The sequence below is a fragment of the Lepidochelys kempii genome, chromosome 6 (genome assembly GCF_965140285.1).
Source record: "Lepidochelys kempii isolate rLepKem1 chromosome 6, rLepKem1.hap1, whole genome shotgun sequence".
In the NCBI taxonomy this organism is placed as follows: domain Eukaryota; kingdom Metazoa; phylum Chordata; order Testudines; family Cheloniidae; genus Lepidochelys; species Lepidochelys kempii.
In genome coordinates this window covers 25,443,824-25,461,111 of record NC_136385.1, presented here as the reverse complement: position 1 = coordinate 25,461,111, position 17,288 = coordinate 25,443,824, and the positions used below count along the sequence as shown (strand labels likewise).

General features: G+C 42.1%; 1 protein-coding gene across 1 annotated transcript in view; it reads right to left on the bottom strand.

Moving 5' to 3' along the window:
* LOC140912580 (mucin-5B) overlaps window positions 1-17,288 on the bottom strand; it is a 67,808-nt gene that overhangs the window by 18,072 nt on the left and 32,448 nt on the right. The window contains exons 16-28 of the mRNA XM_073347195.2: window positions 13,547-13,796; window positions 12,263-12,315; window positions 10,269-10,369; window positions 9,679-9,830; window positions 7,700-7,838; window positions 5,744-5,854; window positions 4,843-5,022; window positions 4,037-4,273; window positions 3,140-3,296; window positions 2,828-2,956; window positions 2,258-2,342; window positions 1,999-2,036; window positions 781-951 (exon numbers count right to left, since the gene is read on the bottom strand). Of these exons, the coding sequence (XP_073203296.2) occupies window positions 781-951; window positions 1,999-2,036; window positions 2,258-2,342; window positions 2,828-2,956; window positions 3,140-3,296; window positions 4,037-4,273; window positions 4,843-5,022; window positions 5,744-5,854; window positions 7,700-7,838; window positions 9,679-9,830; window positions 10,269-10,369; window positions 12,263-12,315; window positions 13,547-13,796 (1,803 nt within the window). The remainder of the gene's footprint in view (window positions 1-780; window positions 952-1,998; window positions 2,037-2,257; window positions 2,343-2,827; window positions 2,957-3,139; window positions 3,297-4,036; window positions 4,274-4,842; window positions 5,023-5,743; window positions 5,855-7,699; window positions 7,839-9,678; window positions 9,831-10,268; window positions 10,370-12,262; window positions 12,316-13,546; window positions 13,797-17,288) is intronic.

Sequence of the window (17,288 nt, the reverse complement as noted above, 5' to 3'; positions counted from 1 at the left end):
GCTCTATCCCTTGTCATTTGTTCTCCCACCCAGTTGACTAGAGCAGCTATACTCTCTTTTCCCTTGTCCAAACTTATATCTCTGCTCTTTGTGCAAGAAGCAGTACATTGGGTCATTTTACTCTTTGATTTTGCTTTCTTTACTATATTAATGCTATGTAATTTCTCCTTCTTTCCATTTATTTGTTTTTCGTTGATTCCTGGTTTCAGTTTCAGGTCCTTAAAAAGCCCTGGGTGCAACTACATTGATCTTTCACTCCCTCCCTGCCATGTTTTCTTTGCAATGGGAGTATTTTTTGGTTTGTCTTAAATATGGGGTCTTCCAGAAACAATCAGCTGGCTGGAGGTGCTTTTCTTTGCAAATGATGATCCATGCGGATTGGCTGACTTCTGGCTGCAAGGCAAGTGTAGCAAGGACAGTGCTGTGAGGAATGAGCTGGGGCCAGGAAAAAAGGTTTAGAATAAAAAGTTGGCATTAGAGCTATATGATATTGGTACTGTTGGCAGCTGGATGCAAATTAGAGCAGCCCTGATGTACTGGGAATCTGCAAAAATGGCATAAAACCATCTTTGCCCCCATCTGTCTGGTCCTTCAGCTCAACCAGACTAAAGAATGTGGCTCCATCTCTCTGGGACTTGTACAGTTTTGAATTATACGCAGCTCTTACATGTACACTGTATTATACACATAGAATTTTTCAAGGACTAGGAATCTTGGCACAATTGCAAACTTTGATATCAACTAAAATACACCAAAACTTATATAAACAAACTCTAGTACCTGGCTCCTCTATAGCAGGCACCATTGTAGGAGATGTTCCACAAGGAATAAATGTTCTAATGATATTCCCATTAGGGCCACAGACAGCCTTCCAGCAGCTGACCCCATCTGTTTGACTGTATATACTTTCATTTAAGGTGTAGGTCTTTTCCTGGTAGCAGCAGAGGCAGTCTGAGGCAGTGAGAGGGTAAATGCCATGGCAGCAGATAACATCACACCACAAACCAATATAAACAAAGACAAAATAACCCAGATTTGCCATAATCCACCCCAGACCATCAACTGTAAAGTAAAAGGTGCTCATGGCTGCAGCGTTCACTCTGTCTTTTGGTGCAAATATGTGCTTTAGAATCTAAATTTCATTTTAAACAAATGGATCCCATTTTTGCACCACTGGTGGCCAGAAAGCTGGCTTGACTAGTTCCCTTGTGTAAAGGGAAATACTGAATAGCATAGAGTCATTAGGTTTCAGAGTAGCAGCCATGTTAGCCTGTATTCGCAAAAAGAAAAGAAGTACTTGTGGCACCTTAGAGACTAACAAATTTATTTGAGCATAAGCTTTCGTGAGCTACAGCTCACTGCATGCATCCGATGAAGTGAGCTGTAGCTCACTAAAGCTTATGCTCAAATAAATTTGTTAGTCTCTAAGGTGCCACAAGTACTCCTTTTCTTTTTATAGGGTCATTAGTAGCATAGAACTGCTATTTTAAGCCAGCCCTGTGCATAACAGGCATTCCCATAAGAAAGTGGATGTAGATGGGATGTCCCTATGCATTGGCGAGACCCTCTATGGCACAGTGGCTTTCCAGGAAGCTACTGGACACCAACATTCACCAGCTAATGGGGCAGGTAACCACTATCAAAAACTTTAAATACACGAAAAGCCTCTCAGATCTCCAGGGAATGTGTGCTGAAGGTAATAAAGGGGAAGCTGTGTAGTCCAATGAATAGAGCATCATAGTGGCATTACAGAGAACTGGTTTCTACTTCTAGCTCTACCGCTGACCTGCTGTGTGTCCATGAGCAAGTCACTTAACCGCTGTTTCCCCACCCACTCTTTGTCTGTCTTGTCTATCTAGATAGCAGGCTGTTTAGAACAGAGGCGGCCTTGCATAATGTGTTATGTACAATACCCATCACAGCGGGCCCCATATCTGTTGGGGCTTCTTTGTGCTAACAGAAAACAATTATTAATCATCAAGCTGATGGGAAGGTTACCCTTGGAGTCCTCTGTGCACAGTTTTTCTTTAGGGTTGCTGTGGACAAACAACAAACAAATGTGATTAATGCTTTGTTGCCTTAAATCCTTACAGAGTAGCAAAATAAATTCACAACTGTATCCAATTAAAAAGAGAACCACCTTCTGTTAAGAAGCTGATGAGAGCTGAACTGCAGAGATTTCCTACTAGCAGAGCCCACGTAATGCCTGGCTAATAGGTGAACTCTATCCAAACCTCTTAGTATCCCACTGACCTACCACGACACGCAGTCAAGCAGGGAGACACACTCCCTTTGTTCCTCATCGTAATACGGCTTCTCAGTGCTGCATTCTGGGTAACAGCCTGGAAAGTAAACAAAGAGCATGGAGACTTTTGTCTGAGTAGTAAAGACCCAAATGCAAACACACACACTGGAATAGCTGTAAAAGATATGTATTTATCTTCACAGACAGAGCTGGAATTCTTCATGAACAGATCACCTGTCCCCTCTTTTTTCTCTCCCTATAACCAGCAACTATTCGTTAACTATAGATGACCAATAATACTCTTATAAACCCAGCATTAGTGACCCTCTAACTCTGCAAGACTTTGAAGGCATCAGGTCAAGTTTGCCCTGACTTACGCCCCTTGATGTCAATACAGTCACATGGGGAGTAAAGCAGGGAAGAATTTGGCCAGCGGTGCTCTGGGGAAGTTTGATTAGTCTTCCAAGGAAAGACAAAGCGACCCCATTGCTTAAGACATTCAAAACAAAATTGGACTAGTTTAGGCCCCTACAGGAAAGCACTTAAACATATTTTGACCCATCAAAGGCAAACAAGAATTACCTTCTAAACTATACAGCAGGTTACCACATTTTCCCTGTGGATTCCTGCAGGTCTTTAGACAGGGGGCTCCACAAGGCCTGTAGAACCATTCATGTTTGTCAGGTGGATTGTAGTAATCACAGAACACAGCTGGAAGAGAAAAAATGCCAAATCTCAGATAATGGATAAGGTCCATGTTCTAATTCTTTAAAGCAACAGGGCTCGCTAGTCATGCACCTGCACAGAAGTTAGGATTTTATCCTTCTTATCTTGAGTATGACTCACTGTATGGAGAGTACTTCTTAATGTGCATTTCTGTCTGTGAGTACTTACGACAAATGCTAGGTCTCCTCCAGTCAATACAGACACCGACTTTATTACAGCTCCTTGAATAAGCAGCTACTGAGGTACAGAAGCACTCACAGTCTCCCACACTGTCACAGCCACAGAAGTCAGACACACAAGACTCATAATATGGCATCGGGTTGATCTAACAAAATAACAAAAACTCTGTTATAACACGTATTCCTTCTCAGTAGTTTGTCTTCAGAGGAGACAAAGGGCTCTAAAAATCTGCCATTCAGTGTCAGTTTCTTTGGCAGAATCTGGATGGGCCTATGTGGGAAGTTGATATTTAAAGGGATTGGGCTATTTGACTAGCATTTTAAGCTGCCTTGTTTTCATTTGCTTGGATTGTTTTGGTAGAGCTGGACCTTATAAATTTTTTGATTCAAATGTATAAAATGATGAAACCTGCACTGAAGGTACCTTTAGAACATATGCTCTGTAGCATAGGACTAGAGCTGTTTAGAACAGCTATCTATTGTGAGACCTTTCTAATAGGCAGGTATCACTTCAAAGTAGCTAGGATAAAATCCTGGGTCCACTGAATTCAACTGGGCCAGGATTTCACTTGTCTTTAGCAACCATATGCTATATTATCCCAAAGGTTTCCAGCCAGTTCTTAGATATTACCCTCTTCTAGCCAAGCATTATCTTTTGGGTCTTTGGTCATTTAAAACAAGTTTCATTCTATATTTCCTTGAGAAGAATACAATGGGATTTCACTGGTGTAACAGTGAAAGGGTGGTCTGTGTAGCTCTTCTGCTCTTGTGTATGTATAAAGCTCTCTTCAATAGTAATAGGATTTGTGTATGTAAATCTGCTGCACAGAGAAGATAGAAAATGCCTCTGAAGTGTCAAGAGTATTGAGAAAATGAGAGAGATCACCTTACTGTGGCAGGCTCCGAAGACATTGCTCTTGATAATGCTGCAGTGCTTTTGCCCCAGTACAGATTTGAAAGGCTGATCAGCACACAGGTCAGTCATGTTTATGTTTGAGCAGCTACTGGTGACTTTCCAGCTGTTCCCAAACTCCTGCACTCTCATCTCCACTGACTGCCCTCTGGTGGTAAAGTCATTCTTTGAACGGCCATCAAAATCACCACAAAGGCCACAGACTTTGCCCTGAAGAATTTATACAGATTATAAGAAGTGCTTTCTAAAAACAAAATGAGATCTGCTTTTGCACGGAAAATGAACTAACAAACTGCTAGTAAAAGCCTAGTAAAAATATTTGCAAATTCCAAACATTCCCGAAAACACACCAACCTGCAGAATACTTCTTGGAAAGAACTGAGATATAAGTAACAAGATGTAGCCATTAAAAGCCTATATAGCCCTGTACTCTGTCCAGGCTTTACATCTAGCTTCAATAATTTGAATATTTCATACTGATGTGATCATGAAATAATTTAACTATGGCAATAAATTAGTGCCCTCTTACCCATTAGAGTGAATTCATTTTCATGCCAGGATTTTTAAACACGGGCTCCATTTTTGCAGGCATAATTTTGAGAAGAACCCCCCCCCCAAAAAAAAACAAAACAAAAACAAAAAAACAACAACCCACCTCTGACAGTTCATTACTGAAAGAAAAGTTGAGAGCACCATTAGTCACTGGCACATAATTGGCCACCATAGAAATGGAGGCACAGTTTGAAAATCAGTCCCTCAGTTGCTGCAGTTGTACCCACCTGGAAAGAGGGTGCCACCAGAACCATTACTGTGGTCTTTTGGTCCCACATGAAGGTCATTCCCAAGGAAGTTTCAATCACAATGTAAACCCCCCTGAGATCCAGCTTGTAATTCTTTACAGCATCTGGCTCAGTGGTTATCTCCTGAATTTTTCCTTCCAGGAGTCTGATTTCAATGTTCTAGAATAAGGAATTAAAATGCACTGAAGGAAACAAGGATGGAGTCACAACTGACTAGGAAACATGGCATTACAGACAGACAAACTTTTATCCCATTCTGTGCAGGAGTCTCATTCAGATCATTGCATCACACCCCATCCTATTTCTTCTACCCTTGAACTTCTGCATCTTGGCCAAGGTCCCACTGGGACAATTTACACCCATGCACCATCACTGAAGTCAACAGGGCAGAATTTGGTCCCATGACTCCATGGCCACAGAATCTTTCAGGGTAGCTTCCTCAAAAAGCCTTTTCTTGGTCACAGAAATCCACTTCTGCTGGAAATTCAGCTGCCATCTTGAGTTCTGCCTCATCAGCTCCCTATAGCACACACTCAGACGTGCTGGAATTCTCTTATAATGCCTGCCTGTCTCTTCCTCTTCCCATCCCTTAAATGTCCACACTCCCTTCACACATTCATCCGTTGCTGTCTTCCCTGCTTCCCTCCCATCCCCATCTTAAATGCCCAGTCCCCCCAGCACCCACTGATCTACTCTGTATGCCCATCCCTTCCTACCCTCACCTACCACTTCTTCCTTTTTGGCCATAGGGCTTCATTAGGGACATTTATTAGCTGCATCACAGTGTTAGGGTATAGTAAATTCATGACTCACAAAATTAAGTCAGATATCCCATTCTATCAGCTACTCCCACATAATCCAAAGTTAAGGCTGGACTCACCTCCAAAATCAATGTGATCTTCAAGGAACAGATGGACAGTGATTTCCCACACGCATTGTTCTGAGTTACAATTCGGAAGGTGCCATCATTGGGGTTATTGGGGCAAAAGTCCTTGTACAAATAAAGAAAACCATATCTGATCTTGTTATCTGACTAGCACATGTCTTAGAAATGTCCACGAGGGAGTAGTAAATGATCTATATTTCTAATAATTGACTCCACATTTATTGTCTTTTTTTTTTGTTCAGAAAAAGTTACAGGTGGGATTTTCAGAAGCGCCCAGCATTAGCCTATCTCTTCTTATGCTGAAGTCAAGGGGAATTTTAATAGGGAGAAGAGGTAGGTGAATGCTGAACACTTTTATAAGACCCCACCTGACATGTCCAAAAATATACAGGAAAACCATTCTGTAATGCGTTTTTCGCTCTGCACAGGCTCTTCACTATGAGCAGAACTGCAACCTCTACATTTCAAAACACTGAAATAATAGAGGCCTTGATTTCTACCTCCCTGCAAAAAGAGTTTCACTGCATCTAAGGTCACTAACATGCAGGTTTAACCTTCAGATGTTTCATTCACAAAAAGGCGTTGTCACTTTAGGACTGCCTGGGCTGTAGAAGCATTTGGTTTTTCATGAGGACTCAGAATTAGCCTACTCCACAAAGCCGTGCTGTTAGTGAAGTCAGTAGTGTTACACCAAGGATAAACCTGGCCCTCAATTATGTTCGCCATCTAATAGCACACACCCAACAAACAGAACACACTGGAATCAGGCCGGCATTATTTGGATGTGGGTTGGGAGGGCCAAATGCAAAAGGAAGTGTAAAGAAATCTAAACTGGTTAAACATACAGATTACACTACTTTAAGACCAGATCTCTTTATTGCTGAATGATCACCTAGAAGCCAATGGTCCAACACAAGGAGTAAGGCCATGCTGAGACTAGGAAAACAGGTCATGTTTTAAAAGGTTAGCTATCACCAACACAGACAGGGTTTTACACCTTTAAACACATGCTTGATGGTTGTGGTTAACCCTAAGATTTCACCTAGTATTTTTCTAGTCGAGATATGGCCCATTCATATCAAAATCTGGCCCTTAGAATCTCCACCACTTCTCCAAGGATACACTGCAGCCCCTTCACATCACCTCTGAACTGTGCCCTGAAGTCTAGCTGTGTTATGGAAGTCTAAATTAGGGTAAATTGGTGGAAGGAAGGAAGGTATTTATCAGGAAAAGTAATATGATGGCGTGGGCTGGTGACACCAACTGTGCTACCTACACGCAACTCTGAACGTGGCCCTGAGTCAGCCTCCACACCTTTCCCCCCAATATCACAGGACAGAGAGTACCCCCAATTTCATTATTATCTCCTCTCAGATTTACTTTTTCAGTTAGCTTGGCAGTCTTAGCAAGGAGACCAGGGACAGTGAGCCATGCTACTCAGCTGTCAGGCAGAACCTTCTCTTCGAGATACCAATGCATTAGTCACTCAGCTCAAAATCCTGTGCCCTGTGCCCAGCTCCCTGTGCTTCAGCTCTCTCTGGAGAGAATGCCTCCTGCTCTGTAGCTCCTACTTCAAACCAGAGATGAAGTAGAGATTACAGTCTTAGTGTCTCAATTCTACCAGGGTAATGACTAGTGCATCTACATGGCACAGGATTCATCAGTCTTGCTCTACCCCTTGCATCTGTGTGTTAACTTAGAGGGAGACGCCAAGGAAACCAGTGCCCCTTGTGTGGGTGTTGATATCCTGATTGCCCTGCCCTTGTGTGGTGGAACATCACCAGGTCTGATATAGTTTGGGATCTTCTATACCCATGCAGCGGTGGAGGGGCAGGCTCTTATCGGTGCCTATTATACTTGCATGTGATAGCCATCTAGTTACTCAAACAGCACTGCAACTTGAGCCAGTGAAGAGCAACAGCTCTCAGACAGGTAACGATGCTTTGTTACCTGAGCAAGAATATAATCGCAATCTCCCATGAAATCAAACTTTTCTCCATCGAAGCTCAAGTAATGTCCATTTCCGTACACAGTGCACGTTCCCTGGCAAGGGTTCTCTGTGCAGTTCCACTGTCTGTTGTTACATGTGCTAGGAGATGGAAGGCAAAATATTACAATCTTTACATCAAAGATGGTTTTACATAACTCTGGATAGTTATGGAATTACTGAACATTTAAATTAATCCCTTTTAGTGGATCACAGAACACAGTGGCCTCTCATACTAGCAGTGTTGGACTGTATGGTACTTTGAGGCCTTGCTTTAATATTGTCTTAACAATCACAAAAAGAACACGAATGTTTAATATTGAATGTCAAAGCTGGGCTTCAGGCAGCCAGAATAGTAGTTAGAGCCAGAATCCACAGTCACAAGACAGGACTCAAAAGTCAGCAGGATCAGGATAGCAGGAGGTCAGAAGCAAACAACAAACTGGAGACCAGAAACAAAGTTGGGAACCTGGGTCAGGATGCCAGGGAGATCAGAGGCAAGAGATAAACTGGAGGTCAGGAACCATAAGTCAGATCGGAGGAATCAAGCCAGGTCAGGATACTAGAAAAGCAGGCTCAGAGAGTAGGATGCATACAGTGTAGCAGGGTGAGCCCAGTTGTTCAGACAGCTTCCTGATCCTGCTGCTGGCTTCAGTAGAGCCAATCAGCCCTGGGAGTGCACCAACTGGACATCAGGGGTGGAGCCTCATACTGAAACTGCACTTCATTGATCCTAACTAAGCTGCTGCTAGGTGGAAGGTTGGAATATAGCGGCTCTTGTAGGCCTGGGTTCAAGACTGTGGATTGTGTCATTAAGACACGTATTTGACTTTTACATTTTGTTCTTTTGGTTGTTTAAATTGCATTAAAACAACGAATGAATTTTCCCAGTGTCACCCACATAAAGACCTGGAACCTGATAGTGAGGATTTTGGGGTAGGTCACTTTGGAGAAAGCCATTTCAACATTAATGAAGCATCATGGGAAAAAATCAGCTCTTAGTTACACAGGTGTGTATCCCATCTAATTCCGGTGACTTCACTGGAATTACACCAGATTCAGATCAGTGTGACCAAGGGCAGAGTACTTAGCCTGTGACCTCTTAAAGGCAGGGACTGTAGTTTTTTCCTACGTGTGTACAGAGCACCTAGCACAATAGGACATTGATCTTGATGGGGCATCTAGGTGCATCTGTAACATAAATAATTAATAATGGTGGTTTGGCAGCACAGATTAATACTTAATGCGCATACAAAATGGTGATCTACTGCCCACAGGCCAAACAGTCTTATGGCTTTTGGCTCTCCCTTAGTCTTTGTGTCCCACTGAAATGCTTGTGAGGAGATGGATATGCCATTGTCACCTAGATAGCCAAACATTTATTTACTCTTCCTGACAGATCTACAAGATGTTTCTGGACGTCTCCTCCTTGTTGAGGTGATCCTTCAAAGATATCAGTCCAACATGCTCAGCCACAAACTGCAGGCTCTGCATAAACTATAGCAGCAGCTGGAGAAAGGTTGGTAAGGACGGAAACCACCACCAGCCTCACCCCTGTACAGCTGTGTCATGAGAGGCCACAGTCTTGCTTTGAACCAGGCAGGGATTTTCATGTTTCAGGCTTCAGGCAGTTATGTGCATGACCAGTTCACAGAAGAGGTCAAAGGTAATTTAAGGTGGGGATGATACCTGTTGTTGCCATATATGCATATGAATTGGTGCAATGTGGTGCAGACAGGAAAGAGTAACACCTTTCCCCTTTTATACCTGGTGGAAAAGTGGGGTACTGAAATGAAGCTTCCACAATGGATGGGAAGATCCTGCACAGATCTCAAAATACATCCTGTTTCTGGGCATTAACTCTCATTTTTTTACTGGCCTGCATTTTACAAGTTATTACCTTATGAAGAAACAAGTTATAAGATGTTGTGGAATATCATACCATGTGTTACAGCGGACTGTGATATTTTCCCCAGGGTTATAGAAATTTCCTCCATGGACACAAGGGCACTGGTCCTCAGCAATGCAGACCCCTTTACCATCAGATATAAGCCCATTGGGACACATGCAGCCAGAGACACATTCTGTGACATACTGTGAATATACAAATACAATGCAAGGTGATGTATTAATCATCCAGGAAGGAGAAAGAAAAAGTGGAGACAATTTAGCTCTGGTTGCTACATTGCAGCTGCCAAATCAGAAGTCAAGCTGGTAGCTTTCTAAGAATCAGGTCCATGATATTCATTTGGAACCCAACTGGTTTACAGATCTATGGCTTTCTGTGCATTAATTTATTCTATACCAGTGGGAAATAAGATTTTAAAAATCATCAAATTAGACTGCTGCATATTCATTAACATGACAATGACAGGCATGGTGACAACGTGGGTAGCTATCGCTTCTCTACTGTTATCAGTGGAAAAGGTGGTTTGTGAGCAGTGCAATATTAGCATTTGTTATGCATGATCATGCATGCAAAATAATAAATAAGCCATGCATGTTCTTATTGATATGAATTTAGCCCCTTACACACTGCATGTCCTGTGTCTTACAACTTTTCTGACACTCAGATCCAGTTGCTCCTGGGCCGGCAGAGCTGCAGTCAAAGTAAAACATAGGAGCAGGACAATCTGCAAGAGGGAAAAGCCATTACAGAAGGGTCAGTTGGTGAAACTGGAATGGATGCCATCAAACAATTTGTGCCAACGTAGACATTTCCCAAAATACTGACTGAGCATGTCAGCTAGGACTGGGGGAGTTTCTTTTATACAATTTTGAGCTGTTGGCTGAATTCAACAAGTGAAACTGACAGACATTTTTTGTCTTTTCAGATGTTTTCCCCATTGAGGAACTTTACAAAGAGTAAATATTTTTCTTTTCTATAAAATGTAAGACTAATACTCCACTGATTTTCCTTATGAAGGTCAGTCTCTGGAGGTCTCAACTGTACTTATTCAAATTTAATATTTTTTCTCAAAATAATTTTCCAATATAAACAAAAATGTTCACAGAAAATTTTCATTTTGGTTGAATTTTTTTTCATTTTGAGGAAAAACCAGAAAAAAACGTTGTTCAGTAAAATGTTTGGGTTTTGGTAACATTTTTCAGTTTTTTGGTTTTTAAAAACTGATCATTTTACTGAAAATTTGAAGTGAAAATGGTTTTGGAAAACAAAAAAATTGTTAAGTTTTCTGTTTAGTTATTTGTTAAAAACAAAAATTCAAATCGGATGGCATACGGGAAATTCCTGTCCCTTTCCCCTCATGGGAAAAGGGTTTCTTATACTGGGATGTGTGTCAGATACAGCCTGGAAATCCTGTGGAGCAGCCTTGCTGTAATGCCCAATCCCACATTTGTAGTGTTGAGAGACCTCACAGTTAGAATCCTCCACCCTCTTGCCATTGGTTATCCCCATATCTGTGCCCTCCCACTTTGGTATAGAAGGGGAGATGCCAGGCTTAGACAGGAGCACGCTGCAGACAGCAGCTGCTCCCCCCTTCCTCTTGATCCAATGAACCTTGCTTCCACTTTATGGTTTGAATAGACTTGGGGGACAGGGAAGCATGGATCCCCCATCCTTTCACACTTGTCAGTTTCCACTGGCTTTAACTTCTCTCCACTGAAGGATTGAGTACCCAACCCTGGACATAGGAATCCTTTGAGTCAGGTGCTGGCTTGAACCAGAGAACCAACCTGTCAGGAGCAGAGCCAGCATGAAGCTACTGATACCACTTGTTCCTTGTATAACTGATTTTTTGTCAGGCTATTAAGGATCCAGGGAAGAAGCAGAAATTATTGGATGACTAGATGGACCAACCTTTGAAAGCAGAGCCAGCACTTCACATTGACAGTCATCGCTAAAAAAAAAAAAACCTGCTTCCACACCTTTAGGATGCAAAAGACCAAGTTCCTCCCTGAGAGGTCTTCTGAGAGATCAGTAACCAAGCAGTATTAAAAGGCCTTGATATTTTCTATCTATATCAGATCAATGGCATGATATAGAATTGCTTGTGAGAGAACTCATTCATACATATTCATTTGTACACATCCGTACACATATCTCTATTTCTACCCTGTCAGAGATTGGAATTATTTGTGATATTGGAAAGAATGCCCTTTCTGGAAAAGAAGAAACACAGAGGTGACAGACACCTCACAAATTCTAGATGTGTGTACATTTGAGATGATGTGTTCAAAAGGACAGAGTCCGAATGAACCATCTTTCCATCTTTGAAGGACTAGTTATTAAAATGACCTGAAGCATCTAGAAGTGAAAATTACCCTTTTCTCATCTCATGAACTTTGAGAGATATATCTATTTTTGAAGAGTTCAGCAAGTTTGATGACATTTTTATAAAGAAAGTTATCAATAGGCTAATACTCACCACTATAATTAACACATTTCAGGGAGAAGCAAGACATGCATACAACACAGCTATCTGTTAAAAAAATCTGACAAATACATTGAAAACTACTTTAAATTCTAAATTACAGCTCAATGGTAGAATTTAGCAAAATCTCACCTTTTTTCATTATAGCTTCTCCAATGCAGTCTAATCTTCCTCGAATACATTTGCTAAAAATATTTCATAAAATGAGAAACATCAGCTCTTCTCACATGTAAACGAGAAAGAAAACATTATCTAAAAGCTCCACCACACAGGAGAATATCAGCCACACCACAGTGAGTGGTTCATGTAATCACCCATATGCCAAGATGGAATTATCACCTCAGAGAGAGAGACAGAGAAGGGCATACAACTTTTAGAGTTCTCTCACTTGCAACAGACTTTTTTTTTTATCTTTAGGCAGTTCACTTCAGCTTTCTGCATCTGTTTCGCCATGGTACTTACCTACTTAAGAGGGGTCTTGCGATGCTAAATTAATTAGTGTTTATAAAATACTTTAAGATCCTCCAGTGAAAGGTTCTGTATAAATGCACATTATTATAATTACTGATTCTCTGTTATTCGGTGTAATATTCTGAGCTGGTTGAAAATGCCAGTTATTTTTCATGGAAAATTAAATCCTTTTATTGTTTTAGTTTCTGTCAATTTCTTGATTATTCAATTCTGGAAAATTATGATTCTCAAAGACCATTTTTGGCTCCAACGTATTCTGTTTTTGAAAAATGTAAAAAATGTTCTGATTTCCTCTCTCATTTTTCATTTCAAAAAGAAGAAATTTTCAGTGAAAATAAAAATTTTCCGCAACAAGTTGTAATACTGGCAAAAAAGCCATTTTTCACAAAATTACAAAAAAGTGAAATTTCAGTCAGTCCTAATACTGCATGAGGAGGACTCCTGAGGCCAGGCCATTCATAAATCTACCATTGTGTCCCACATTTGCTTCCACCCCTACCATTCTTTTTTCTTTTTCTGCAGCTCATTATTCCTTCCCCACTTCTCCACTGCCCTCCTATCTCCCTGCTAATGTCCCTTCTACTCTGCTAGCCCCTCTGACCTCCCTCCTCCTGAGTTCTGATCAACTCTCCATTTCTTTTCCCTTTCCATGCATTCCACCCCTGCCCATTGCAGCTAATCTCTCCTCGTGCTCCTACCAACTATGTGTGCCTCTCACCTCCCATGTTATAGAAGCCTTTTGTTAACTCTTAGAGCACTTGGATTAACCACTTCGGGGTTTGTCCATTGGACCATGGTGGAGCCAGTATTGTTAAATAGAAAATCTCATCATTCCTTGGTATGATATAAATTCGTTCAGAGATTATTACTTGCATAGACTGCAGTGTATGTTTAACATGGCAATCCATCTACCATACATTCTTCGGTTCATCTGAAACAACTTACCACATGAGTTTGTCCTCTTGGAACGATTTCCCAGCTTGAATCGTCTTGTCTTTATAGTAACATGGACAGTCATCTGGAGACACGCATTCATCAGCATTTAGGTAGGTCCCCTTGGGACAACCACAGCCCTCTACAGGAGTACTCTGGACATTACACAGCAGATCAGGCTCGCCCAGGGAGCGGCAGGAGTGGTTACAGAACTTCACATCATAGCTGAATACCATCGTTTCAGGACAATCCTTAGAGACATCTTTGCAAGACAAATAAAACAAGGACTGAAATGGGTTTGTGACCTGCAGTGTTAAATTTCACCTCTTGATGTAGGTGATAATTACATATACTGATAACTACATATACTGACAGGTTTCAGAGGAACAGCCGTGTTAGTCTGTATTCGCAAAAAGAAAAGGAGTACTTGTGGCACCTTAGAGACTAACCAATTTATTTGAGCATGAGCTTTCGTGAGCTACAGCTCACTTCATCAGATGTTTACCGTGGAAACTGCAGCAGACTTTATATACACACAGAAATCATGAAACAATACCTCCTCCCACCCCACTGTCCTGCTGGTAATAGCTTATCTAAAGTGATCAACAGGTGGGCCATTTCCAGCACAAATCCAGGTTTTCTCACCCTCCACCCCCCCACACAAATTCACTCTCCTGCTGGTGCTAGCCCATCCAAAGTGACAACTCTTTACATAATCAAGTCGGGCTATTTCCTGCATAGATCAAGGTTTTCTCACATCCCCCCCACCCCCATACACACACAAACTCACTCTCCTGCTGGTAATAGCTCATCTAAACTGACCATTCTCCAGGTTTAAATCCAAGTTAAACCAGAACATCTGGGGGGGGGGGTAGGAAAAAACAAGAGGAAACAGGCTACCTTGCATAATGACTTAGCCACTCCCAGTCTCTATTTAAGCCTAAATTAATAGTATCCAATTTGCAAATGAATTCCAATTCAGCAGTTTCTCGCTGGAGTCTGGATTTGAAGTTTTTTTGTTTTAAGATAGCGACCTTCATGTCTGTGATTGCGTGACCAGAGAGATTGAAGTGTTCTCCGACTGGTTTATGAATGTTATAATTCTTGACATCTGATTTGTGTCCATTTATTCTTTTACGTAGAGACTGTCCAGTTTGACCAATGTACATGGCAGAGGGGCATTGCTGGCACATGATGGCATAGATCACATTGGTGGATGTGCAGGTGAACGAGCCTCTGATAGTGTGGCTGATGTTATTAGGCCCTGTGATGGTGTCCCCTGAATAGATATGTGGGCACAATTGGCAACGGGCTTTGTTGCAAGGATAAGTTCCTGGGTTAGTGGTTCTGTTGTGTGGTATGTGGTTGTTGGTGAGTATTTGCTTCAGGTTGCGGGGCTGTCTGTAGGCAAGGACTGGCCTGTCTCCCAAGACTTGTGAGAGTGTTGGGTCATCCTTTAGGATAGGTTGTAGATCCTTAATAATGCGTTGGAGGGGTTTTAGTTGGGGGCTGAAGGTGACGGCTAGTGGCGTTCTGTTATTTTCTTTGTTAGGCCTGTCCTGTAGTAGGTAACTTCTGGGAACTCTTCTGGCTCTATCAATCTGTTTCTTTACTTCTGCAGGTGGGTATTGTAGTTGTAAGAAAGCTTGACAGAGATCTTGTAGGTGTTTGTCTCTGTCTGAGGGGTTGGAGCAAATGCGGTTGTATCGCAGAGCTTGGCTGTAGACGATGGATCGTGTGGTGTGGTCAGGGTGAAAGCTGGAGGCATGCAGGTAGGAATAGCGGTCAGTAGGTTTCCGGTATAGGGTGGTGTTTATGTGGCCATTGTTTATTAGCACTGTAGTGTCCAGGAAGTGGATCTCTTGTGTGGACTGGACCAGGCTGAGGTTGGTGGTGGGATGGAAATTGTTGAAATCATGGTGGAATTCCTCAAGGGCTTCTTTTCCATGGGTCCAGATGATGAAGATGTCATCAATATAGCGCAAGTAGAGTAGGGGCTTTAGGGGACGAGAGCTGAGGAAGCGTTGTTCTAAATCAGCCATAAAAATGTTGGCATACTGTGGGGCCATGCGGGTACCCATAGCAGTGCCGCTGATCTGAAGGTATACATTGTCCCCAAATGTGAAATAGTTATGGGTAAAAAACTTCAAATCCAGACTCCAGCGAGAAACTGCTGAATTGGAATTCATTTGCAAATTGGATACTATTAATTTAGGCTTAAATAGAGACTGGGAGTGGCTAAGTCATTATGCAAGGTAGCCTGTTTCCTCTTGTTTTTTCCTACCCCCCCCCCCCGATGTTCTGGTTTAACTTGGATTTAAACCTGGAGAATGGTCAGTTTAGATGAGCTATTACCAGCAGGAGAGTGAGTTTGTGTGTGTATGGGGGTGGGGGGGATGTGAGAAAACCTTGATCTATGCAGGAAATAGCCCGACTTGATTATGTAAAGAGTTGTCACTTTGGATGGGCTAGCACCAGCAGGAGAGTGAATTTGTGTGGGGGGGTGGAGGGTGAGAAAACCTGGATTTGTGCTGGAAATGGCCCACCTGTTGATCACTTTAGATAAGCTATTACCAGCAGGACAGTGGGGTGGGAGGAGGTATTGTTTCATGATTTCTGTGTGTATATAAAGTCTGCTGCAGTTTCCACGGTAAACATCTGATGAAGTGAGCTGTAGCTCACGAAAGCTCATGCTCAAATAAATTGGTTAGTCTCTAAGGTGCCACAAGTACTCCTTTTCTTTTTACATATACTGAAGGCTCTTCTCCAAAGGAAAGTGTTGTATCCCTCCTTGCCTAAGGTATTTAGAATTAATTAGCCAAAACACTGAAATATATACAATGCTATCACATATCAGGGCCCAAAAACTACATACTTCTAACATGTCCTTATGTTTAAAAACAAACAGCAGCACCCCCAGCACTTACGCTGACTGAGGTTTTTCCAGGCTGCACAGTTCCCTGTGTTGTTCCCCAGCAGGTCGGACTGCCAAAGCAGACCTGCTTTGCTTTCTTTCTAGATGTTAGAAACAGCATAATTGCCCACCATTAAGTTACCACACTGCTCTTTCTGAGCAAGAATATTTATTCTTAAAGCAAAAGCATGAAAGAAAACATATCAAAAATAATAAAAGAACCTACACACATGCTAATGAAGCTTAGCAGAGATCACCCTCCCCTGTCCAACCCCAACAAGGGCTCTGGCAGGAGTCAGTCCTTCAAACCCCACACAGGGGCTTCTCTGTGGCTACAAGTTTGTAACTCCTTTTGCTCAGAACAAGAACCCTCATGAATAGGTCAAGTCCTTCCAGTTCTTCCCAGGAAAAACTGGGGGCTCCCTTGGATAGAAGGACCTGTCTGTTTGCTGGATCAGAAAGCAGGGCCTGAGTCAGTTTTAACTGACACTATTTTATCCAAAAGTCCTTTCTTTGTCTGTTGGTACTAAAGAATCCAGTTTGAACCAGTATATGCAAGCCTCTTCAGGTGGTGGCACCCCTCTGGAGGTGTTATAACCTGAGAGAATTTGCCTAATTTACACACACACACACACACACTGTTCTTTGCTCCTGGAGGAGCTGTGGTCACCCTCTCCCATGAAATTACATACAGTCCCTGGCCCACAATGATACATAAACTTAGTACAGTAAGATCTACTGAAGATATGAGACTCTCCAATTAGGAGTAATTTGAAAAAAGAACGAACAACAACACTATTATTGTAAGTGCTGGGCAGCTGCCAGAGAACTCTCTGCTGA